The sequence below is a fragment of the Sus scrofa genome, chromosome 5, assembly GCF_000003025.6.
Source record: "Sus scrofa isolate TJ Tabasco breed Duroc chromosome 5, Sscrofa11.1, whole genome shotgun sequence".
Classification (NCBI taxonomy): domain Eukaryota; kingdom Metazoa; phylum Chordata; class Mammalia; order Artiodactyla; family Suidae; genus Sus; species Sus scrofa.
The window spans coordinates 20,088,172-20,113,959 of NC_010447.5; the positions used below are offsets into that span (position 1 = coordinate 20,088,172).

Below are 25,788 nucleotides of genomic sequence, written 5' to 3' on the forward strand. Positions count from 1 at the left end.
TTCAGAATATTAGGTTGCATTTGGCGCTTGATTTTTTTTTTTTCTTTTTTACAGCTGCACCTGTGGCATATGAAAGTTTCCAGGGCCAGGGGTCGAACTGGAGCTGCAGCTGAGACCTAGGCTACAGCCACAGCAATGCCAGATCCTTAATCCACTGATCGAGACCAGGGATTGAACCCACATCCTCAGAGAGACAACCTTGGGTCCTTAACCTGCTGAGCCACGACGGGAACTCTAGTTTCTTGATTTTTAAGGCTGAAAATTGTACCACCTGCAAATAATAACAGTTTTGCCCCTTAGTTTCCAAGTCTGTGTATGCACATAAGTGTGTGTGGGGCTGTGGCACAGGTATTAGGTATGGAATACAGTGCACACCTTCTTGCACTGGCTTAGACTGGCCAATTTTTCAAGTTCTACTCAGAGCACTCTGTTTTTAACAAGGTCCGTCCTTTGGCGAAACTAGTTCACTAGAGCCTACTTGACTTGGGGACGGAAAATGCTGCTACGTTTTTTCATCACAGCAGAGAGAAGAGGGAGAGAAGAGCACTGAGATGCTCTTATGAAGGTGACAGTCCAGAGGCACAGGCTCAGCAGAAGACAAAGACCAGATCATAGAGCTATAGAGGCTTCTACCCTCCCCACACCTCACAACCTCACAACCTCACTAAAGGCCTATTTACAGCAGTTCCTTTTATCCAGCACAACATGTCTAAGGGTCAAGGAAAATGTCAAGATATGCCAAAAGGTACAAAAACACAATTTGAAGGGACAGAGAAAGAATCAGAACAAGACACAACAGCGGGGTTGGAACTGTCCAGTTCACAGGCACTTTTTAAAAGTGTCTCCAGGATCTAGTGTTGGAATAAAAAGCATAAGATGCTGCTCCATCCTTCAACAGCACTGACGTCTAGGGAGAGACAGATTTTACATGGCCACAAAGTATCTGGTATTTGCTAGTATAAAAGTATCAACCCAGTAGTACATGATGCAGAGAAAGAAAATAGGCAGAGAGAGAAGGCAAAGATGGTTAGAAAGACATTTACGTTATACATGAAAGGGGTAAAAGCAGAGAGAAGCATTCCAATGGAGCAAAAGACAAGCTTGAAAGTAATTGAGGTGTCCTGGGAATAAGAAAGGTTCTAAGGGATCAGTGAGTAGTACTGGAGAAGGGTGATGGTGGCATGTGGAGGGGACTGGTTAAGGATGAGTCCAGGTGAACTATAACCAGGTGGTGCCAGCATAGGGTGTTTGGCCTTGATCCTGCTGTTGACAGGGAGACACTGGCATTTTCACACAGAGATGTGGCAAGATTCAGTGTTGGTGGCTGGGCTGCTGGCTCCGGGACTGGTCTCTTTGGGGGAATGTACTCTTAACAAACCAATGTATCCTGGAGGAAGTTTTGTCCAGTCTGCTAAGAGGGTGTACTTTATCTGAATTGGATTTAGGGAGTCTTAAGGCTTAGGGCTTCTTCGATAAATGGAGGGTGGGTGGGAGGCAGTGATGGCCGGTCCATGTTCTGTCCCAGGCCCGGACTCCTCTCCCATCCCTCCGCAAGCTCATGAGAAACTTTTTCAAGGTGCCAGTCTGGTTATTCACACCCCATCTGTCAGGATCCCAGTTGCAGTTCTGACTCTCATTAGAGTGGGGGGCAGTCCCTTTCAGGGCCACCCCCACCGCCCTCTCACCCAGCCTCTACACCCAAACAATCGGGTCAGAGTCCCCTTGATTGTTTCCTATGGAAATCAGGCAAGCGGAGCCCCAGGGGGAATAGCTCTGCTCTCTTATATTCATTTTCTTCCAGAAAGGACGGGAGTTGGGAGGGGGCAGGTTTTAGCCCTTCACATAAGCCTGAGAGAGAAAGGGACAAGAAAATAGTGGGGAAACCAACAGGAACTGAGGGTGGTTTAGGGAGAACAGGGTAAGGGAACAACACTAGAATTGCTTGCCTACGTTATGTCACAGACACTTCTGCTTGAGGGAGAAGTTCAGGTTTCTAGGGTTCTGAGAATGGAGAGGCAGCTTTATACCCACTTATCTTAAATGTCAGTATATTTGAGGATATTAGCATGAAAGTGGGAAAGTATGCAAAGGAAATATATACTTTACATGTGTCTTACTATTACATCAAGAATTTCACAAGCAAATAGAACATCATCTAAGATTGCAGGTCATTTGCTTATTTTTGTTCTGCTGGACAGAGCTGGATAAAATTAACTTTTTTCTTTTACATGGATTAGTGACTCAGTGATGTTCACAGAGCCAGAATGTCAATGTTGTCCAGATAAAACATCTGCAGGTTTGACAGGTGCTTTTAGACTTCATCTAGAGATTGGCTTTTAATACTTCTGCCTTCTTTCAGACTAAACTAGAATCACTTCACAATTAACTACCTATAGCTATGGTTCCTAGACATCTGGTTATACTTTGAAAATTGTGCTAAATATGCCTTTTCCAGGGCCCTTACTTTTGACCTCTCCATCCCAAAATTTTGCAAAGAAAACAAATGAATTACTGTGTAACGATTTTTTAAATCCCCAGTTGATGTATTTATTAGAGAAACTTTTAATCTTAGGAAACGAGGACTATTCAGTGCGAGGCAATGTGTGCCAATGTGAGGCATTTGTATAAGCTGGAGGCTGTGATCAGCCCGGGGCCCAGGTGTTCTCCCCAAGGGGCAATATGGGTGGATGGGGGGGTGGGGGGGGGCTGAGAGTTGGATCAGAGGGTAAGTGAGTGGACTGACTCAGACAGCTGAGGTTTTTATTTGATTTGATGATTTGATTTGAGGAACTTGATTCTTAGACACAGAATAACCCTGTCCCTTTCTTTGGTTTGCCTAGTGTTTATTTTTCGACAGCATCTTATTAGAACACTTCCTTTTTTAGAAATTGTAGGGGATTTCCCACTTCTTATTGAATTAGGCAGTAACACTGAGAATAGTCTGACATTCAAAGCTGCCACCAGTCTTAATTTACCGCGTTTATTGTTTATCCAAATACTGCTAAGGATGAACTTTACACACTTGCCAAAACAGACCACACATGTTTTTTTGTGTTTTGTTTTTCCCCATTAGTTCAGACTCTGCTTTTGGATTTTCCTGGACAGTTTCTGCTCCTATATGTGCTTTTGCTTGGAATTTTTTAAACTGGTTTTGTTCCTATGTGTGCTTTTGCTTGGAATTTGTGTAATCTGCCCCCCCCCCCAATTCCACAAACATATCTCCTTTGTATCCAATTTCTTGAAATCAGCCTGATGGGATTTGGCTTCTTCCTTTAAGTTTTCAGGATAGTTCTTACCTCACTGGTGTTATTTGCAGCTTTTTAAGTTAACTTGCTTTAAGGCCATATTTATCAATCTCCCAACTATAGTCCAGATCCTTATTAAGGACACTTATCCTCACCCCCATCTCCAGCCCACCAGATCCCTATACCTGAAAAATACATTTCTCTTCTACTAATTAGAGAAGAGGTAATATATAGTTTAAATTATAAATGTGTACACATATATATATATTTATATAGTGTGTGTGTGTGAATTTCAGTACCTTTGCATCTTCTAATGTTGGATCTTAATTTATTCACTGTCAAGCTGATGGAGTCTGATTCAGTGATCTTTAACTTGTACGACTGACTGGTAAAGTATTATAGCTTCTACAGTCCTTCCTAAATCCTTTATTAAGGGCGTAATTCATGACTGTTGGAAGGTAAGGACTAATCTTTAGAAAGACTATTTTACTCACAGAATCTCTCATAAATATTTGTTTGAGTTATAAACAAATGTCTAGAGTCTTCATTCCTTTGTGAAGTTCAAATCAAGCCTCTTTTTTTCCCTCTGTTCCTTCTCCAGTCAGCAGAAATCCGGCTGTGACTGCAGCATCCTGTCCCTGGGCCCAGGTCACAGCTTGCTGGGACTTAGCTTTCCAGAGGGGGCTGCAGACGCTGGGGGTGACAGATGGCTCAGCGGCAGCAACAGTTTGAGGAAGGAGTCACTGAGAGGGAGCTGAGGAGGGCCTGTATCAGGCCTTCCTAAGAGGTAGAAGAAAGACCCAAGGAGGGTATAAATCCCAGGGGTCATAGAGAAGTTTGGGCAAATCTGGACCAAGGAAATAAGCACAAAATAAAAAGCTTCTTCCTTGGGCAAGGACTTATTTTCAATTTTTCCCACCATCTTTAGAAGCTCTGCACAGGTGACTCTGTCCTGCTGTCTTCCTGGTCAGCCTTCTTCTGCAACTTCATCCTTTTCTGATTCAACAGGTGCTGGAAAGGGGTCAACATTTCCCTCAGGCCAGGGGCTAAGGCATAACCTGACACCTGAACTCTGAGACTAGAATTCTAGAACACTGACCTTTCAGACTGGACCAATGCTAAGCAGCCAGTGAGCTGTGAACACCTGGGTCAAGGCCCCGAAGTGGCAGGAAAGACCAGGGTGTAGACAGGACACGGGTCCTCTAGGCATCCAGTCTATCTCCGAGCAAGTGATTAAATCTCAGGGCTTAATCGCTATGCTTTTGAGTCTGTTCACTCACGTGCAGCCCCGGGGAGAGCCCCTTCCTCCGGGGCTATTAATTCTGGAAATCCTCAGCTTTCTAAGCCTGTTATATCAGCATGTCCAGATTAGATGTGGTGTCCCCTAGTGGCTGCAGAGGAGAATAGTAGCCTGCAAGATCACCTTCTCTTAAGATGCTGGGAGAGAGAGTAGGGAGTAAAACCAAGAGACTGGTCATCCTTCTCACTCTCACCAGGCAAGTCCAATGTCTTACAACACTTTGTTCAGGCAAGTTCTCTGAAGGACCAATCATACCACTGTCATGAAAAGCTAAACCTATTAATGACATTCAACACACTGGGGATTGGTTTTACCATCTTTTTCTGAAAAAGAGTGATCAAGTCAATGATTGTGTGGTCAAGGATAATAGACTTGAGTGTGACTTGGGAAAGTCACTTAATTTGTTGAACATCCATTTCCAGATTGGTAAAATAAAGATGATATTTTCTGACTTATAGATTGATTATAGTTAGTGCTTTACAGTTTATGAAAATGTTTTACAAAAGTTACAACTTACATCATGTATAATGCTATGGTAGACAGTCAAGAGAGATTACTGATATGGGAATGCAAATTATACTAATAGGAGGATTTACATAATTAAGGATCTTAATCCTAACAAAATATCGAGGGATATTTAAGGTGGTTCTACCCACTTCCTAGGTTGGAAATCTGAGGTACAACATGAGAAATGATCACAGAACAAGTTGCGGTCAAAATGGAATTAGACTCATCATACTGAATTGTTTTTCAACCATTCCAATATACATAGTTGGCCCTCTGTATCTGTGAATTCTATATCCATGTCTACTGCAGACAAAAATCTTTGAAGAAAAATTCCAGAAAGTTCCCAAAAGCAAAACTTGAATTCACCCCATGACGGTAATTACTTACACAGTGTTTACATTGCATTAGGTGTTATAAATCATATAGAGATGATTTAAAGTATACAAGTGAGGTAAATCAGAAAGAGAAAGACAAATGCCATACGATATCACTTATAGCTGGAATCTAATACATGGCACAAATGAACCTATCTACAGAAAAGAAACAAACTCATGGACATGGAGAACAGACTTGTGGTTGCCAAGGGGAAGGGGGTGGGATGGACTGGGAGTCTGGGGTTAGTAAATGAAAAGTATTGCATCTGGAGTGGATAAGCAATGAGATCCTGCTGTATAGCACAGGGACCTACATCCAATCACTTGTGATGGAACATGATGGAGGGTAATGTGAGAAAAAGAATGTATATACATGTACAACTGGGTCACTCTGCTGTACATCAGAAATTGACAGATCACAATAAATCAACTATAATAAACATTTTTAAAAATGAAAATAAACTATACGAGAGGACATGCATAGGTTATAAGCAGATACTATCCCCTTGAGCATCTGTAGATTTTGGTATCCACAGGGGTCCTGGAACCAGTTCCTTGGGGATGTAGAGGGACAACTGTACTCCCTTATCAAAAGATAGTACAGCACTTGTTTCTTGACCATGCCTGAGCCTAAAGTGAGAATTCAATTATCCTGTGACCTCAGATAAGCAGAGACAGGACATTCCTCCCAAACTTTCCCACTCTCTTCATCAAGAATGTTTTGTGGGACCTATAAGACAAATTATTCCAAGTCCTAAGGAAGGTAAGGGGAAAAGAAACATTACTGCACATTACTGTGTTCTAATCAGTGACGTAACGGCGGGGTACTTCACATTCATCATTAAAAGTATAAGCCCAACAATAATTCCAAGAAAGAATGTAGTGAAAGAATCCAAATTATTTTACAATGGGAGAGACACTGAAGAATTTTCTGACATGAATTGTCAAATATTGGAAGAAGTGCTAAGTGGATCTTATGCAATTTTCTTTTCAATCAGTTTAGATCGTTATGGGGCAAATGAAACATGCCTAGTGATTATCATACATCCCTTTATTGCACCTTGCAGATATTGCCTTTTTTTAGAAATTGAAGGTTTGTGGCAACTCCGAGTAGAGTGGGTCCACCAGCACCATTTTTTCCCAACAGTATTTGCTCACTTTATGCCTCACTTTACGTCACATTTGTATGTACATTGTTTCTTTGGATATAATGCAATTGCATACTTCATAGACTACACTATAATGTAAATATAACTTTTGCGTGCACTGGGAAACCAAATAATTCTTGTAACTCCCTTTGTTGTGATATTCGATTTATATTGCGGGGTCTTGAACCTGCAATGTCCCCATGGTATGCCTGTATGTTAATGTAATATATACCTAGACTTTTGCTGTCCAATACAGTAGCAATTAATTACAGGCAGGTATTTAAATTTAAATTTATTAAAATGAAATAAAATAAAAATTCTGTTTACACGAGCCATATTTCAACGTTCAAGAGTCAAAAGTGGCTATGGCTACTTTACTGGACAGTGTAGATACTGATATGCAGAACAGGTATAGCAATGCATTAATGCAGAAAGTTTTGGACAGAACAAGATCCCCTCTAGATGAGAAATGGTGTAGTGAAGTGGATGAGACTGCAGGCTCTAAAAAATCAACGGATTTGGGCTTGAAACATAGCTTTCCCACTATTAATTCTATAATCTTGAGTAAGGTACTTAGCTTCTTTAAGCCTCAATTCACTGGTTTGAAGCAGGAGAATAAGAGAAGATTTTTCTCTCAAAAGGTTTTTATAAGGGTCAAAGGGCAGAATCCCAGGAAATTGGCAAACACTTGGCAAATGTTAACATAGTAACACACATCCTAGTTTTGAGAAAATGACTAGGTTTTGTTAGAAATAAGCATAAAAATGGTGTATACATGTTTGAGTTACTGGAGTTACAAAATAAACCAGGTGGGTGTGGGAGCTTCCCTAAAGTGGATATAGTAAAAATGTTATCCACTGTAAACTGTTACATTTAGAACGATGATCAATGTGGTCCTACTGTACAGCACAGGGAACTCTCTCCAAGAACACGGAGGAAGATAATATGAGAAAAATAATGTATATACATGTGACTGGGTCACTTTGCTGTACAGCAGAAATTGTACACATTGTAAATCAACTATACTTGAATAAAACAATTAAAAAATGTTATCCAAGAACATTGATTTGCTACCTCATTCAAAGTTGTACACCTGTGGATTCCTGTGACTTAGTACAGTGCCTCATACCCAGTAGTTCTATGGACCTTGGCTGAACTGGGGGAGAGAGGGCAGGAAGGAAAAATGAGATGACCCCATGCCTGTGTTTCTGCTAGACCATCATGTTGTTCATCAAACCAATACCCCTGCCTCTCCTGCCCCACTGAAAGTCATTGAGTGACCAACTTGACTGGTTTTCCCAGTGCAGAACTTTCCCTGTTTTAGAATGAAAGTCCTGCATTTTGGGAAATCCCTCAGGCCCAGGAAAACCAGGAAGGTTAATCACTTGACTGCATTTAGCCTGAACGAGAATCTGATAATAAAGTCAAATGAAAGGTTTATCGATTTCTATAGCTTAATATTACTTTACCATGAGCAACATCCATTCATTTTATAGTTAAGCTAAACAAATGAGGTTCAGCCAGAAAGTGAAAAAGCCAACTGATATCCAAATCGCTCCCATTCTGTTGTGGGGAAGGGGTTGGAAAATGAGAAGGTACCACAAGGAGATGTATCGGTTACAGGGAGCTGGGACTAGAGACAGAGGGGCAGGACCCAAGAAAAAAACTGCTTGCTGCTCAGTTTACATATTTTATTCCAGAGTCTCACTTCTCTTAGCGATAACCAGTATCTAGAGGCTCTGGGGTAGAGAAAGGACCTATGAAGGTTTTTTACATAATTAGGGGATAGAAGATAAGGTTCTAATCCAAGTTCTGCCCACTAACTGCTTGTCTGACTTTGGAAAAAGGCCTTAAGTTTTCAAAAATTCGATTTTCTCTTTGGAAGGTGAAAGGAAACTTCGGCTAATAGGATCCTGAAGTTCTTTCTAGAGCTAATGCTCAGGATTTCACATTCATCTTTCTTACCAGGGACAAATCAGTGTGGAAGCAGCATGATCGTGGGGACGTGCTGCCACCTCCTGGTATCTTGGGTTGTCTGCATGCATTAGTTGGGAACATTTCTGATTTATTTTACTACTATATTTTAATAGTACTATATTTTAATACTGTATTCTTCTAAAGGAACTCAGATATTTGCTTAATATTTAGAAGCTTTAGGATACAATACTTTATACTTGAGCTTTCATCTATGTACTGACCCTATATGTAATCACATATCATGTCTATAAACATTTTTTTTTAATAAAAAGATCAAGTCCATGATTTTTATTATAATATGTCTTGGTGTGGGCCTCTTTGGGTTCAACTTGTTTGGGGCCCTCTGTGCTTTCTGCATCTTGATATCAGTATCCTTTAGATTCGGAAAGTTTTCAGCCACAATTTCTTCAAATATATTTTCAATCCCCTTTTCTTTTTCTTCTCTTTTGGAGTTGCTATTATGTATAGATTGGCCCGCTTTATATTATCCCATAGGTCTCTTATATTGCTTTCATGGTTTTTTTTTTCCATTTGGTTTTCTGTCCGTTGTCCTGATTGGGTGACTTCCATTATTCTATCTTCCACGTCACTAATTCGTTCCTCTGCATTATTCGTTCTGCTCATTATTGCCTTTAGCTCAGTTTGCATCTCTGCAAATGAATTTTCTAGTTTTTCTTGGCTCCTCCTTATATTTTCTAGTTCCTTTCTGAGGGAATCTGCATCACTGTTCATATCCTCTCTTAATTCCTTCAGTATTTTCACTATCTCCCTTTTGAACTCAATGTCTGCCAAGGGGGAGGGGGAGGGAGTCGGATGGATGGGGTGCTTGGGGTTAATAAATGCAGACTATTGCCTTCTGAATGGCCTAGCAATGAGATCCTGCTGTGCAGTACTGGGAACTATGTCTGGTCACTTATGATGGAGCATGATAATGTGAGAAAAAAGAGTGTATACATGTATGTGTAACTGGGTCACCATGCTATACAGTAGAAAATTGACAGAACACTGTAAACCAGCTATAATGAAAAAAAATTAAAATCATTATATACAAAAATAAAAAGATCAGTCCACTTCATGAACTTATGGGATTTATTTTGCCATTTGCAGCAGCAACATGGGCGGACTTGGAGGACATTATGTTCACTGAAATAAGTCAGACGGATAAAGACAGTACTATATGATATCAATTATATGTGGAATCTAAAAAATACAGCTAATTAGTGTATATAACAAAAAAGAAGCAGACTCACAGATACAGAGAACAAATTAGTGGTCACAGTGGGGAAGGTAGGGAGGGGCAATGTATAGGTAAGAGAGTAAGACGTACAAACAATAAGTTTCAAGCATATATTGTAGGGAGTTCCCGTCGGGGCTCAGCGGTTAAAGAATCTGACTAGCATACATAAGGACACAGGTTTGATCCCTGGCCTTGCTCAGTGGGTTTAGGATCCAGCGTTGCATGAGCTGTGGTGTTGGTCACAGACGTGGCTCAGATCCTGCATTGTTGTGGCTGTGACGTAGGCCAGGAGCTACAGATCTGATTTGACCCCCTAGCCTGGGAACCTCTATATGCCATGGGTGTGGCCCTAAAAAAATAGCAAAAAAAAAAAAGAAAGATATATTGTAAAACATGGGAATATAGCCAGTATCTTATAATAACTATAAGTTGAGTATAACCTTTGATTCACTATATTGTTCCCCTGTGACTTTATATGTAATATTGTACAGCAACTATACTTTAGTAAAACAACAACAAAAACCTGAAAAATTCAGTTATTTTTATTATTATTTTTTTAATCTTTTTGTCTTTTGTCTTTTTAGGGCCACTCCTGTGGCATATGGAGGTTCCCAGGTGAGGGGTCTAATTGGAGCTGCAGCCACCAGTGTAAGCCACAGCCATAGCCACGCCAGATCCGAGCCGCACCTGCGACCTACACCACAGCTCATGGACACGCTGGATCCTTAACCTACTGAGCGAGGCCAGGGATTGAACCCGCAACCTCATGGTTCCTAGTCAGATTTGTTTCTGCTGCGCCATGATAGGAACTCTTCCAGTTGTATTCTTAAACTTAAACAAAGCATTTCTGTCATAGACATAAGCCAGTTTTTTTCTCCTGAGTAGTTTTTAGAAAATTCATTGTTCAGTATCACTCACACGCATCCCATTGTATAGAGAGCTTTGCTAGTGCAATGTCTTACTGCTGATAAGCATTTGGTCAGTATTTATTGTACGAGCTATTATGAGCAGATGTGACATGTACCGAGTGCCTTTTATGTGGTGGCATTCTCTAAGAACTTTACAAATATAGGTACTAAAATGTAGATCTAAGCACTTTAGAAGTATATTTGTAAAGGTATTCACTCATATCACTTCTATCTTGTATCTCTCTTCTCCAAAGTCTAATCAAGGAAGTTCTTACTGTGGAGTGGTGGGTTAAGAATCCAACTGCAGTGGCTCAGGTCACTGCAGAGGTACGGGTTTGATCCCCAGCTGTGGTGTAGGTCACAGCTGCAAATCAGATTCAATCTGTGGTCCAGAAACTTCCATATGTCACAAGTGTGGCCATAAAACAAACAAACCAAAGTCTAATCAAACTGAAGTGGGCTCTGGAGAAAACAGAACAGGGTAGCTGCCCTTTCAAGTTTGGGTCTTGGTCCTTGGGGCTCCAATGGCCCCACTCAGAGGAAAAGACACTTCAGGTTTGCTCTGCATAAAGTCACTGTGCCTTAAAAAACCCTGCACCTTGAGCCAAAAAACTGGCTGTTTTCCACCAGTAGCAATTGGTTGACTGGTGTGGGAGATTGTTGAGTTGGGAAGAGCTGCTGGCCACTTAATTGTTCATCTAAGCATGTGGTAAAATTACTCCTCCAAACTCCAACACGAACAGAGAAATGGTGCACAGTAGGAGCTCATTGTTGTATGCCACTTCTCTTTCTGTATATAGTGTCAAGCTTTTGGGGTAGAACATGATGGAAGATAGTATGAGAAAAACAATGTATATGTATGTATGACTGGGTCACTATGCTGTACAGCAGAAATTGACACAACACTGTAAATCAACCATACTCTAATAAAAATAAAATGAAATAAAAGGAAAAGTGGTAACCTAGAGTGTGAGATTAGGTCAGCAGGTCAAATTTGGGATTGGCTGATGTCACCTTATTTTGACTGGTATTGCATGTGGGTTAGGAGTAGTGAGGAAGGAAGAAAGTGATTTCATGTATCATTCAAGGACTAGAGAGTCAAGAAAAAGAGTAAGCCTGTGCTCAATTAGTTTTTGCTGAGACAGCCTCTCATTATATTTATTTTAATTCTTAATACAACTAAAATACTTCAAAAGTATGGAAAGTATTGAAAACAGTATGGCCATCTATTAGCTACCTCAATTTAGCAAATTTAACAATTTCTATTTTGGCTTCAAAGCTCTCTGTTTCTGTTTTTTTATTTTTTTTTGTCTTTTGTCTTTCTAGGTCTGCACCTGCGGCATATGGAGGTTCCCAGGCTAGGGGCCAAATTAGAGCTGAAGCTGCCAGCCTACACCACAGCCACAGAAACACAGGATATGAGCCTCATCTGCAACCTATGCCACAGCTCACAGCAACACCAGATCCTTAACCCACTGAGCAAGGCCAGGGATTGAACGCATGTCCTCGTGGATACTAGTTGGGTTCGTTAACCATTGAGCCACGACGGGAATGCCTCTGTTTTTAAAATTAAACAATAAAGTCTTAAACTTTTGTCATTTTACTCTCTGTTTCATGCATAAATTTTTACTTTTGCTGTCTACATTTATAGATAATACATACTGTATTTAGTATAATTAACAGTTTATGAAAGTTATGTCCTTCTGTATATATGACTTCTTTTCATCAGTATGTTTGCAAGATGAACATATCCTGATATATACATATATGAGTATTTAAAGTTTATTTATATGAAAATCTGTAACATATGGATCAATAAATCACTCAACAAATATCGTATTGATCAGAATTTGTTTTTTAATTTTTTTATTAAAATGAAAATTTGTATACATCCGCTGTGCACATGTCTGAGAGCTTATTTGGTGTATATGCCTAGAAGTGTATGTATTTTCTACTTTGCTGGGTATTTATAAATTGCTTTCTAAATAGGTTGTGCCAGTTTATGCTTCAAGTATAAAACGCCCATTTTTCTTTATCCTCATTTGTCAGTTTGATAGGTGTAAGAAAGTAAGGATTTTAATATTTACATGATTATTGATGGTTTTGAGTGCAACTTAAAATTTATATTTGAGTTTCCTCTTATATGAATTGTCTAATATCATTAGCCCACTTATGTATTTAGTTGTTCCTTTTAAAAATAATTTTTAGTTATGAATTTATATGAAATAATTATGTGCTCTGAATAGTAATCCTTGGGTGGTTATGGGCACTGCATGTATCTTCCCCTAGCCTGCAAGCTGTTTTTAATATATCGTTTATAGTCTATTTGGTCATATAGATTTAAAAAAATTAAATATAGTCAAATTTATGAACTCATTACTAACTTAAGGATAGAAAGCTCATTTACTAAGTAAAAAACTCATAGGTAGAGAGTTCTAAACTATAATCGAATTCTTATTTCTTCCCGCCTGGGTTTAGGGAGATTCTCTTAGCATGTAGCTATCCCTAAGCCTTTTTTTTTTTTTTTTCCAAACAAAGTAGAATTTGGCTTATGGCTCAGCCAGTGGGGAAGAGAAAGGAGGTGTGTGCAGGTGTGCCCTCATGAAGCTAGAAAACAGAGTCCTCCACAGGAAGTTTGACTTGTCTAGAACTCCAATCAGTGCTCCATGTCCATCAGTCTGGAAGTGTCTACCACAGTCCTTTGAAAACTGTTGGGATGGAAGTGTTCTAAAATTAGGTTGTGATGATGCCTGTAGAACTAGAAATATAATAAAACTCATTGAACTTAAAAAATAAAATAAAAAAGAAAATTGTTCTTATTTTTAAAATCGAAGCATAGTTAATGTATAACATTATATAAATTACAACACAGTGATTCACAATTTTTAAAGGTTATGCTCCACTTATAGTTATTTACAATATTTGGTATATTTCCCAGGTTGTACAATATATCCCTGTAGCTTATTTTATACATAGTAGTTTTAAAGGTAAACAGGATAGCACTTTGAGTAGGCTTGATCCTTGAAATGTAAATGTGTGTGCATGTGTGTGCGTGTGCGTGTGCGTGTGTGTGTGTGTGTGTGTGTGTGTACAGTATTTCAGGTCTTGTATGGATTCCCCTAATTTAATGCTTCTCTCACTTATTTGAAGTAAAGTTTACCCATTTGTAACCTCACTGACTGATTCCAGTTTTGACTTTGTTAGCACTTCAGTTATCTGCAAACAGTCTCTCTTGTTAGATAACATGCTGAAATTTCTCTCCCATCTGTCTTTCCAGTCATGTTATATGTACTGAATCAAATAAGAAATGTTTAGCAGCAAATAACTAAAGACTCACTGACAGGAGCTTAAACTTTAAGAGGTCTATTATTTCACATAAAAAAATTGCTGGAGACACCCTGATTCCAGGGTGGGTTCACTGGCATGAGGACCTCATTCAGGACACAGGTTCACCTCTACTTTCTGCTTTCCATCCTCAGCGGACAGGTGGGTAACCAAGAGTGGTGTGTCAAACAGTTTGGGCAGAACCAAGGTGGGTAGACCATTTTAATTTTAATTCATTCTTAAGATAATCATTTATGAGCTCATATATTCAAAATTAAATTCAGTTTTTTTTTAAAAAACCTCATGTTGATAGGACTTTCTATTAAAATGGTTATGAGAGTCCTTAACACTGACATCCCCTTCTGAATTCCATTTATTCTCTGCATCTGATAACATAAATTAATTTTTGAGGCCTAAGTGATAGAATCAATGACAGTATAATAAAAGTCATGTAATAAATTCCTTATGAGGCTGTAATTCAGCATAGGAAGATTATCGGTCAAGAGAGTTTTCTAGGGATAACTGTTAAGGTTAAAGAAGAACAATTTGGATTTAGTAATTGCTAAATGATAATCTATTGGAATCCAATATTGAGTCCTATAAGATGGAATACTTAATAGGCCTTCTTGGCTCTGCAGCTTGGAGATTAGATGGAAGAATTAATGATTTATCTCACATCAGCCTGTGCCATGAACAATAAATAAATTTTTGTTGTGATTTAAAAAAAAGAATTAATATATTTTCCTCTCCTCCTTCTTATATTCACTTTAGCTGCTCTGAAATCTGTTTCTATTCATACCTAAATTAGATCTTTAAAAATGCTGAAATGATAAGATATTTGGTTTTTTTTTTTTTGGTCTAAAGACAATTTAATGCTAACATATTAAAAGGCTATTTCCAATGGCTTATGTGAACAATATATTCACAGACTAAAATATCCTGTATATCCCATGGTTGAATAACTGTGGTTCTGTTTGGTTTCTTTCTTTTTTTTCTTCTTAGGGCTGCATCTGCAGCATATGGAAATTCCGAGGACAGGGGTCAAATTGGAGCTGTAGCTGCTGGCCTACATCACAGCCACAGCAATGTCAGATCTGAGCCGCAGCTAGACAAAATCTTTGAAACACTACCTTTTTTCTTTTTTTGTCTTTTTGCCATTTCTTGGGCTGCTCTGCGGCATATGGAGATTCCCAGGCTAGGGGTTGAATTGGAGCTGTAGCCACCAGCCTATGCCAGAGCCACATCAACGCAGGATCTGAGCCGCGTCTACAACCTACACCACAGCCCAGGGCAACACCGGATCCTTAACCCACTGAGCAAGGCCAGGGATCAAACCCGCAACCTCATGGTTCTTAGTTGGATTCATTAACCACTGAGCCACAACAGGAACTTCTGAAACACTACTTTTTAATGCATCAGACAACAAAGTGGTCCTTGGGACACGAACAAGAGGAATATTACAAGGCTGCCCCAGATAACTGGCTTGAGAGATTTTAGCTCAGGGGGTAGGGAGAAGGAATCCAAGCAGAGGCTGGTGGGTTCACTGAGTTAAAGAGACAGAGCTGAGCATTCAGATGAACCAAGGCAGAGTTTGCAGGATGTAGTACTGCCGAGATGGGAGCAACAAAAAGAGGGGTTCCCTGGATAACTGCAGAGGGTTTCCCTCAAGTAATCAGAAGAATATTTACTAGCACATGCATGTGGGGGAAAACATCCAAAAGGATTCATAGCAACAGTACTTAACCATAAACAGTGCTTAGCACAGTGCCTGTTCTCACCAGACCTCACAATTAATGGGGAATTGAAGAAAGCACTTAGGAAGGTCTTGGCTCAATAGTAGAGAATAATTTGCCCAGACTGAGCACTGCTCTGGACTCATCTACAAACTCACAAAAACAAGACCCAACCTACTTACATCCCAGATAAAAGCTCAAGAATATCTATGGAATACAAAAACATACAGCATCAAGTAGGAAATTATGATATATAGAAAGAAGCAGGAAAACATGATCCACATGAAAATAAGCAATCAGTGGGAACTTGTCAAGAACTAAGATAGATGTCGGAATTAGCAGGCAAGGACCCTGCAATCATGACCGAATTCGATTCGTTCTAAAAGTTGTGGAGGAATGTGGAAGGTTTTTAAAAGACTCAAATCAAACTTCAAGCTTTTTTTTTTTGTCTTTTTGCCTCTTCTAGGGCTGCTCCCGCGGCATATGGAGGTTTCCAGGCTAGGGATCGAATAGGAGCTGTAGCCACCGGCCTACGTCACAGCCACAGCAACGTGGGATTCGAGCCACGTCTGCAACCTACACCACAGCTCAGGGCAACGCGGGATCCTTAACCTACTGAGCAAGAGCAGGGATCAAACCTGCAATCTCATGGTTCCTAGTCGGATCCATTAACCACTGCGCTACAACGGGAACTCCCTCAAACTTCAAGCTTTTAAGATAGCACAATGTCTGTGATGAAAAATACACTGTGAGATTAACAATATATGTCAGAAGAAAAGATAGTGAGCTTAAAGAAATAGCAATAGAAGCTCTACAAAATGAAATACAAAGAGAAGATAATGAAAAGGCCATCAGTAATATGTAGGACAATTTTAAGTGTTCTAAGATGTGTGTTATGAGAGTACCTGAAGGAGGAGGGAACAGGAAGAACAGTAAAAGAAATTAAGGCTGAAAATTATACAAATTTGATGAAAACTAGAAATCCACACACCTAAGATCTGCAGCAAACTTTAAGGATAAGAAACATGAACAAAATTCCAAAGGCAATAGTTTGCATCTATTAACCCCAGACCATTGTTTGGAATGGATAAGCAATGAAATCCTGCTATATAGTACTGGGAACTGTACCGGAGTCTAACTTATGATGAAGGATAATGTGAGAAAAAGAGTGTATATATATATGTATGTGTGACTCGGTCACTTTGCTGTACTGTAGAAAATTGATAGAACACTGTGAATGAGCTATAATGGAAAAAATAAAAATCATCTAAAAATAAATAAAAAATAAAATCTCCAAAAAAAGAAACATAAAAAAATTATACTGAGACATATCATGATCATATTGCTCACCATGAATGATAAAAAGTCTCAAGAATGGGAAGAAAGAAAACCATACCACATGCAGAGGAATAAAGCTAAGGATGAAAGTGGATTTCTTATAGAAAGCAACACATGTGAGAATACAGTGGCGAGAAGTCTTTTAAGTGCCAAAAGGAAAAACTGTCCAACTAGAATTCTGCATCCAGTAAAAATAATTTCAAAAAATGAAGCTGAAATGACATTTTCAAACATGGAACTGCACAAAGGCTTTATCCCCAGCGGATCCACACTATAAGAAATGTTAAAGGAAATTCTTTTGACAAAAGGCAAAGGATACCAGATAGAAATATGGGTCTACATAAAATAATAAGAAACCCACTGGGAATAGCAATTACATAGGTAAACATGTAAGGATTTTCTTATTATTTAAACATCTTTTAAAAACAATTGACTGGGGGAGTTCCCGTCATGGCGCAGTGGTTAACGAATCCGACTAAGAACCATGAGGTTGCGGGTTCGGTCCCTGCCCTTGCTCAGTGGGTTAACGATCCGGCGTTGCCGTGAGCTGTGGTGTAGGTTGCAGACGCGGCTCGGATCCTGCGTTGCTGTGGCTCTGGCGTAGGACGGTGGCTACAGCTCCGATTCGACCCCTAGCCTGGGAACCTCCATATGCCGCGGGAGCGGCCCAAGAAATAGCAACAACAACAACAACAAAAGACAAAAAAAACCAAAAAAACAAAAAAACAAAAACAATTGACTGAACCAAAGGTTGCAATGAATGGCTGAATTTATAACATGTCTAAGAAAAATGTATGATAAAATTAGCAAAAATACTGGGAGGAAAGAACTAGAAGTAGATTATATCAAGTTCTAATATATATGGATTGGTATAGTATTACCTGAAGATAGGTCATGATGAATTTATAATGTATACTATAAATCTTAAAGCAACCAGCAACATAATACAAAAAGCTAGAGCTAATAAATAAAGGAGAAAAATGGAATAATAAAAATATTCAACCCATACTAAAGCAGAAAAAATATGGAACAAAGGACAGATGAGAGAGTAGAAAACAAATACTAAGATGATAGATTTCCCAAATATCGCATATTTGAAAACAGAGTATCAGAGAGAAAAGTCAAATATCAAGGACAATATTAAAACAGATTTAGATGACAGAGTATGACTATGGATCTCCAAATACAAGCAGGTAGGAACAAATTACCAACAGTCTCATGACTTGAATATTACTAGCCTCTGTGAAGGAGAAAGCAAATGAAGAAATGAGACTTCTAATAGACATGAGAACAGAAAAACTCAAAATAGCCCATACATATTCACTGGGAATCGTGGCAGACCAATCTGAAACTGGAAGATGTTTTACGGAATCTAATATAGGAGTATATGCAAGGGACCAAGGGTAAGGTCTAGGGGCCTGTGGCACTCGAGCCGACGTCAACTTTCGAAACAGATATATGGCACAAATGAACCTTCCACAGAAAGGAAAATCATGGACTTGGAGAATAGACTTGTGGTTGCCAAGGGGGAGAGAGAGGGAGTGGGATGAATTGGGAGCTTGGGGTTAATAGATGCAAACTATTGCCTTTGGAATGGATTAGGAATGAGATCCTGCTGTGCAGCACTGGGAACTATGTCTAGTCACTTACGATGGAGCATGATAATGGGAGAAAAAAGAATGAATACATGTATGTGTGACTGGGTCACCATGATGTAAAGTAAAAAAAAATTATATTGGGGTAATAACAATTAAAAAATTAAAAATTAAAAAAAAATCCAGACAATTGGGCTTCATTTTAGGACACAGTCCCACGTTGAAAGGAAATGATCCCAATTCTTTACTTACTCCCTTTGTCCATGCTCCTTGCTATGAAATTGTGCAGTGCGCTCCCAACCAGGGAAGGCTGCTCTGCCTCATTCCTGGATTCAGCCAAGGGATCACTTGCTTAGGCCAATGAGATATTAGCTTGAAAAGTGCTGGTACATTTCTGCTTTCTCTTTTCCCTCTCAATGACCACTATAAGAACATGCCCAGGGTTGCCTGCTGGAAGAGAAGATACATCAGAGAAGAGACAGGCTGCCTTAATCATCCTAGTGAGGCCATCCTCAACCAGCCAGTCATCAAGACCAGCATAGCCAAGATCAGCAGAGTTGCCTAGTGGAGGACCCCTGTCACTTGAGGTTCTATGGCACTGAGGTTTTGTGGTTGCTCTTTATACATGATTTTTGCAAAGCTAGTCTATGAGTATGCTAAAGAAAATTTCATTTTTTTTTGTCTTTTTGTCTTTTGTAGGGCTGCACCTGCGGCATATGGAGGTTCCCAGGCTAGGGGTCTAATTGGAGCTGTAGCCACTGGCCTATGCCAGAGCCACAGCAACGCGGGATCCCAGCCATGTCTGCAACCTACACCACAACTCATGGCAACGCCGGATCCTTAACCCACTGAGTGAGGCCAGGGATCGAACCCACAACCTCATGGTTCCTAGTCGGATTCGTTAACCACTGAGCCACGACAGGAACTCCAAGAAAATTTCATTTCATCATTTTATCTTGGGCACTACATTCTAAGACTTTGATAACTGAAATTCAGCATACCATATATTAAGAATGGCTACAGTTCTACATGTTTATTTCCTTCAAGCTCATTACTTCTTTCATGACTTCCTGTTTCTCAGTGAAATAGGTACATTCTGATATCTTGGCCCTCAAACTTGTAACCTATCTAGAACCATGTTCTCGGTTTACCGGAGGTGACAGAGCTTTGAGATAATGATTGTCATCTGAATTCCAATAGATTTGCTTATTAGTAGACTTTTGCTGATTAATTTTAATTATGAATACACTGGTAACATGGTCTGCAATACATTTTATAGTGTAATATGCAAGACAGAAATCATCCAGCAGAGAGAAAGATACTAGGAGAAAGGAAGGAGAATGAACCTAGAGAATATAAGACCATGAGTGGTCATGTAAGAGCATCAATAGATAAATTCAGTGCGATTGTAGAAGGCAGAAAAAACTGAGGAAAGGAAATTATGTACAATATATTATATCAACCTTAAAACAAGTTTTTCTATCAAGAAGTCCTGTCCAAAGAGACCCAGAGATGGTTCAAGGGGAGTTGTAGGAGTAGATATTATTCTTTCTTCTTGTTTCTTCCTATGTGGCCCTCATGGGATGGACCTGAAATTTGCCTTTGTTATCACCCCATAATTGACTTATTTTTAACCTCCCTCAGAGGGACTTTTTTGCAGCCAATACATGATGTAATTACCTGAAAAAGTAACTAAGGGCACCAGGATGCCTCCTGTTGCATTCTCCCAGGTCATCAGGGACTATTGCCACTCACTGGTGATTTTATCTTTGCCCTACTTAAATTCTATCTGGCTTTCATATTTCTCATTCTAAGACCTGTAAGATAGGTCCTAATGCAGGGGAGGCATGTGCATGCAGTGTGACTCTTCAGATTCAGGTGCACTTTCTTTTCAGTTTCCATAAAGAAACGCTCATAGAAGGAGCCTTACTATCACTTCTTTCATAATTAGATAATTACATGGGATTTTTAGGCAAAAACACAACTAAGGAAATGAAAAGGACATTCTTAATTGAAGAATGGGATATTAATAATCTTTGAGCAGAGCCAAAAACTGAGAATAAAATTATATATTTCAAAACAAGATTTTTTTTTTTTTATATCTCATGCAAAAATTTCACTCTTAAAATATGCCTCCTTTTGGGAGTTCCCACTGTGGTGCAGAGGAAACAAATCCAACTAGTATCCATGAGGATTCAGGTTCGATCCCTGGCCTTGCTCAGTGGGTCAGGGATCCGGCATTGTGGTGAGCTGTGGTGCAGGCTGGCAGGTGTAGCTCTGATTCAACCCCTAGCCTGGGAACTTCCATATGCCATGGGTGTGGCCGTAAAAAGACAAAGAGCTTCCTTCTGACATTGCCTTTAATTTTCTTTCTATGGCTTTACAACCTTTTTTCCATTTCTAGGATTAAAACCAGTAACTTTAGCATCTTTACATCTACCACTAGAAAATCACTGAAGAAAAGTAAAGTAAGATATATTCAGGTAAGAGATAAAATAAATTTATGTTTATTTCAATCATATAATTAGTCATCTATGAGTATTTGTTATGCATAAAAACTATTTTATGCTTGGTAAAACTTACTTAGTACAAATGATAGAAAAGGTAGCATCCACCTTAAAAATCACATCCCATTTCCTGGAAGGCGAATTGCAACATTCAGTTTTTTTCATAACAATTTGAAGGTAGGGAAAGCAGAGAATGCATTGTGTTTGTACTTTGGGATGAGAAATCTTTTCTGATATTTGTATATCTCCTTCTTCTAGGTGGTATAGAGTAGGTGGCCCACAGTGCTCAGTGACTTAATGAATGATTGGATGTGTAAATACTGGTCTTTTTTTTTTTTTTTTTTTGTCTTTTTGCTATTTCTTGGGCCGCTCCCGCAGCATATGGAGGTTCCCAGGCTAGGGGTCGAATCGGAGCTGTAGCCACCAGCCTACGCCAGAGCCACAGCAACGCGGGATCCGAGCCGCGTCTGTGATCTACACCACAGCTCAGGGCAACGCCGGATCGTTAATCCACTGAGCAAGGGCAGGGACTGAACCCGCAACCTCATGGTTCCTAGTCGGATTCGTTAACCACTGCGCCACGACGGGAACTCCTAAATACTAGTCTTGAAAAAAAAGATCTCGAAACAATTATTTTCTGGTCACTTCATACTGGCTGATATAGCTTCAGACAATATGTAATTTGGTTAATAAAACTGGGAATTACAAATAAAACAAAATTTGCTGCTAAAATAATGCCAGATATTTAGTTGTACTATGCAAATTTGATAGCTTTAACAAGATATTCTTATTTTCTTTAAAAATCTCTAATCTCTTTTCTTTTCTTTCTTTTTCTTTTTTTTTTTGTTTTTGTTTTTTAGGGCTGCACCCGCGACATATGGAAGTTCCTTCTTAGGCTAGGGGTCGAATTGGAGCTGTAGCTGCTGGTCTGTGCCACAGCCACAGTAACGCAGGATCCAAGCCATGTCTGCAACCTATATTACAGCTCACAGCAACACTAGATCCTTACCTGACTAAGCGAGGCTAAGGATCGAATCTGTGTCCTAATGGATACTGGTTGGGTTTTTAACCCACTGAGCCACAATGGAAATCCTAATCTCTGTTCTGTTCCATTACACTTACATGTGACATGATGCCCCAAATTCCACTATTAAATCTTCATGCCTTTAGCTCTAGTTTTACAATAATATTTATGTGCAGACATCCTTATAGACGTGAACATGGGCATCCAATGCTTTCCTCAAAAATACATTTAATTATTTCAGTGGATTTCTATTTGTAAATGGAGCAGTGGGGTAAAGAAAAGGTCTAAGAATTATATTACTGAGCTGTTACCTGTTTTTTCCCCTTGTGAACTAACTTGCTGATTTTTTTAGAAAGGTGAGTGTTGAGTGGAAAGGACAAAGATCAGGTGATAAGATGATAAGACCAAAAGGAGCTGAGGGATTTGGGCAGAGGATCAAAAAGACAGGTGGTCATGTTTGTGAGGGAAGATGGTTGTGGGCTATGGTGAGTCTGCCATAGATGACAAATCAAAATGAATGCTTTTTGATCATTAGCCATTTTGACAGCTACACAAGCTCTCCCTCTGTTGGGTGAGTTTAAATAACAATTGATTGTAAAGTGAATAAAAGAAAGACCTGGCTGTATCACTTTATCAAAGAAAACAGGAAGTTTCCAAATTTATAGCACAAACAAATCAGACTACTTAACTGTGACAGATTCAAAGTAATTTATTTTGAAAAATTTAATACATTTATAGATACCTCTCTAAATGCAGGCATCATAAAATTAATTTTCAAAATTGTTATTTTTCTTTCCTAACCCTCAATTTTAGTCAATACATTGTTTTGAAATTTCCCTTTTTTCCCTACTTGTACAGATGTTTAAGATCAAATTGTCTTTCTCTTTATGACTTACTTCATCAGTATGAGAGTCTCTAGTTCTATCCATGTTGCTGCAAATGGCATTATTTTATTTTTTTATGGCTGAGTGGAATTCCATTGTGTATATATACCATATCCTCCTAATTCAATCACCTGTCGGTGGACATTTAGGTTGTTTCTATGTCTTGGCTATTGGGAACAGTGCTGCAATGAACATGCAGGTCATGTGTCTTTTTAAGGAAAGTTTTGTCCAATATATGTCCAAGAGTGGGATTGCTGGGTCATGTGGTAGTTCTATGTATAGTTTTCTAAGGTACCTCCATACTATTTTCCATAGTGGTTGTACCAATTTACCTTCCCACTAAGGGTACAGGAGGGTTCCCTTTTCTCCACACCCTCTCCAGCATTTGTTATATGTGGACTTATTAATGATGGCCATTCTGACTGGTGTGAGGTGGTATCTCATGGTAGTTTTGATTTGCATTTCTCTAATAATCAGTGATGTTGAACATTTTTTCATGTGCTTATTGGCCTCTATACAGTACAAAATTGACAGAACACTGTAAACCAGCTATAATAGAAGAAATAAAAATAAAAAGGGGGAAAATGTAAAGGATGTAAAAATATAAGAAAAAATTAAATGGAGATAACAAAAACAAAACTAACCTATAAAAAAAGATCAAATTGACTTCTTGTCAGATTTACACAGAAACTTGCAGGATCCTTAGATTTTTCTCAGCAGTATGTCTGAGCTTTATCCACTTCAAGAAACTGAAGATACATTCATTCTCAAGGTTTTAGTTTTGGATACCCAACCAAATCTCTTGCTAACCTACTTCAAACTCTCACCAACTGTTTAGTTATTAACCTATTTTAATCTCTAATGTCTATTCATGGAGTTTAAAATCACTCCTTAACTTGATCCTTCTATTGTAAACTGGAAGCGTTATTGAGGATAAAGTGAATTTGAAATTACAAATTAAAAATGAGAGCAAATAGTTACTTGCTCAAAACCTTTAGTAATATTAGACATCGCATAAAGCAAGTGAGAAACTAAACAGGTATAAATACAAGATGCTTTATGTGTGAAAGTAATACATGTTATAATGGAAAGAGCACTGGAATGGGAGAATCACATTGGAAAACTGTGAGTTAGGCAACTTACACATTGTGTTCCGATGGGCAATTACAGTATACCTTGGAGTCAGTTCCTATAAAAGGGTGCAGCAAATCATACCTGACACAACAGGATGTCACAAAGGAGATGATAACACAAGTTTCAATGTCTTCTACAAGAGAAAAAGCATATCTTGCGATTCAAGGAAATAGGCAGAAAATTCCATTTTTAACCTTGTCTTGTACCTCTTAGCAGGTTCTTGCCATGGGTGACAAGGGAGCAGGCAACCATTCAGATGTAACTGACTTCATTCTTGTAGGCTTCAGGGTCCGTCCAGAGTTCCACATTCTCCTCTTCCTCCTATTCCTGCTGGTCTATGGCATGGTCCTTTTGGGGAACATTAGTATGATGGCAATCATAGTGACTGACTCCCAGCTGAACACACCAATGTATTTCTTTCTAGGCAATCTCTCCTTCATTGACCTCTCCTACTCCACTGTTATTGCACCCAAGGCCATGGTCAACTTCCTCTCTGAGAAAAAGACTGTCTCCTTTGTAGGGTGTGCTACCCAGTTCTTCCTTTTTGCCTTCTTCATTGTAACAGAAGGATTTATCCTGGCAGCCATGGCCTATGACCGCTTCATTGCCATCTGCAACCCTCTTCTTTACAGTGTCCACATGTCAAGACGTCTTTGCACTCAGCTGGTTGCTGGATCTTATTTCTGTGGTTGGGTCAGCTCCATCCTCCAAGTCAGTATCACATTCTCAGTGTCTTTCTGCGCCTCCCGAGTCATTGACCACTTCTACTGTGACTCTTACCAAATTGAGAAGATTTCTTGTTCTAATCTCTTTATCAATAAGATGGTATCTCTTAGTTTGGCTGCCTTCATTATTTTGCCCACAATAGTTGTTATTGTAGTTTCTTACATGTATATTGTAACCACAGTCTTGAAGATCCCCTCTAGTGAGGGGAGGAAGAAAGCCTTCTCCACTTGCAGCTCTCATCTGGGGGTTGTAAGCTTGCTTTATGGCACTGTCTCCTTTGTGTATCTCACACCTCCAAGCAATCCTGAACTTCGTAAAGTGGCTTCAGTATTTTACATATTGGTCACACCCATGCTAAACCCTTTGATCTACTCTCTCAGAAACAAGGATGTCAAACAAGCTTTGAGAAAAATCCTGTGGAAGAAAAAACCTTTATCCTAATTCTACTGCCTTGTGATGTCCTCATTAATGGGCCCATTAATAGTTTCATCCTGATTTGCTTTTAGTATGGGGTCAAGCTTGAGTTATTTGAAGATCTTTTAAATTGCTCATCTCACAGATGAATTATTTTCAGTGAAGGAGTACCACTCTATCATTCACTCTTCCCTAAGAACAGTGTTATAGCTTGTGCATCAATAAAATTTGTAGTCATTCTATAAACAGAAGCATTCTCACTCTTTCCAGGTAAACTTTATGAGGTGAAGGAAAAAATTTTAATCTTGTTGAATTTTTTCCTTTCGGCCATTTTTAGATGTGGGCAGAAAAATTGCTTCAGTAGGATGTTAAGTTCAGGAAGTGTAATCTCTTGTATTTAGAAGTGTCAACCC

The 25,788-nt window shown here is 39.2% G+C and overlaps 1 protein-coding gene across 1 annotated transcript; it reads left to right on the top strand.

Moving 5' to 3' along the window:
* LOC100524142 (olfactory receptor 9K2-like) lies at positions 24,461 to 25,527 on the top strand. Its single transcript, XM_003126213.2, has one exon. The coding sequence runs from the start codon at positions 24,461 to 24,463 to the stop codon at positions 25,400 to 25,402; it is 942 nt and encodes a 313-aa protein (XP_003126261.1). The 3' UTR covers positions 25,403 to 25,527.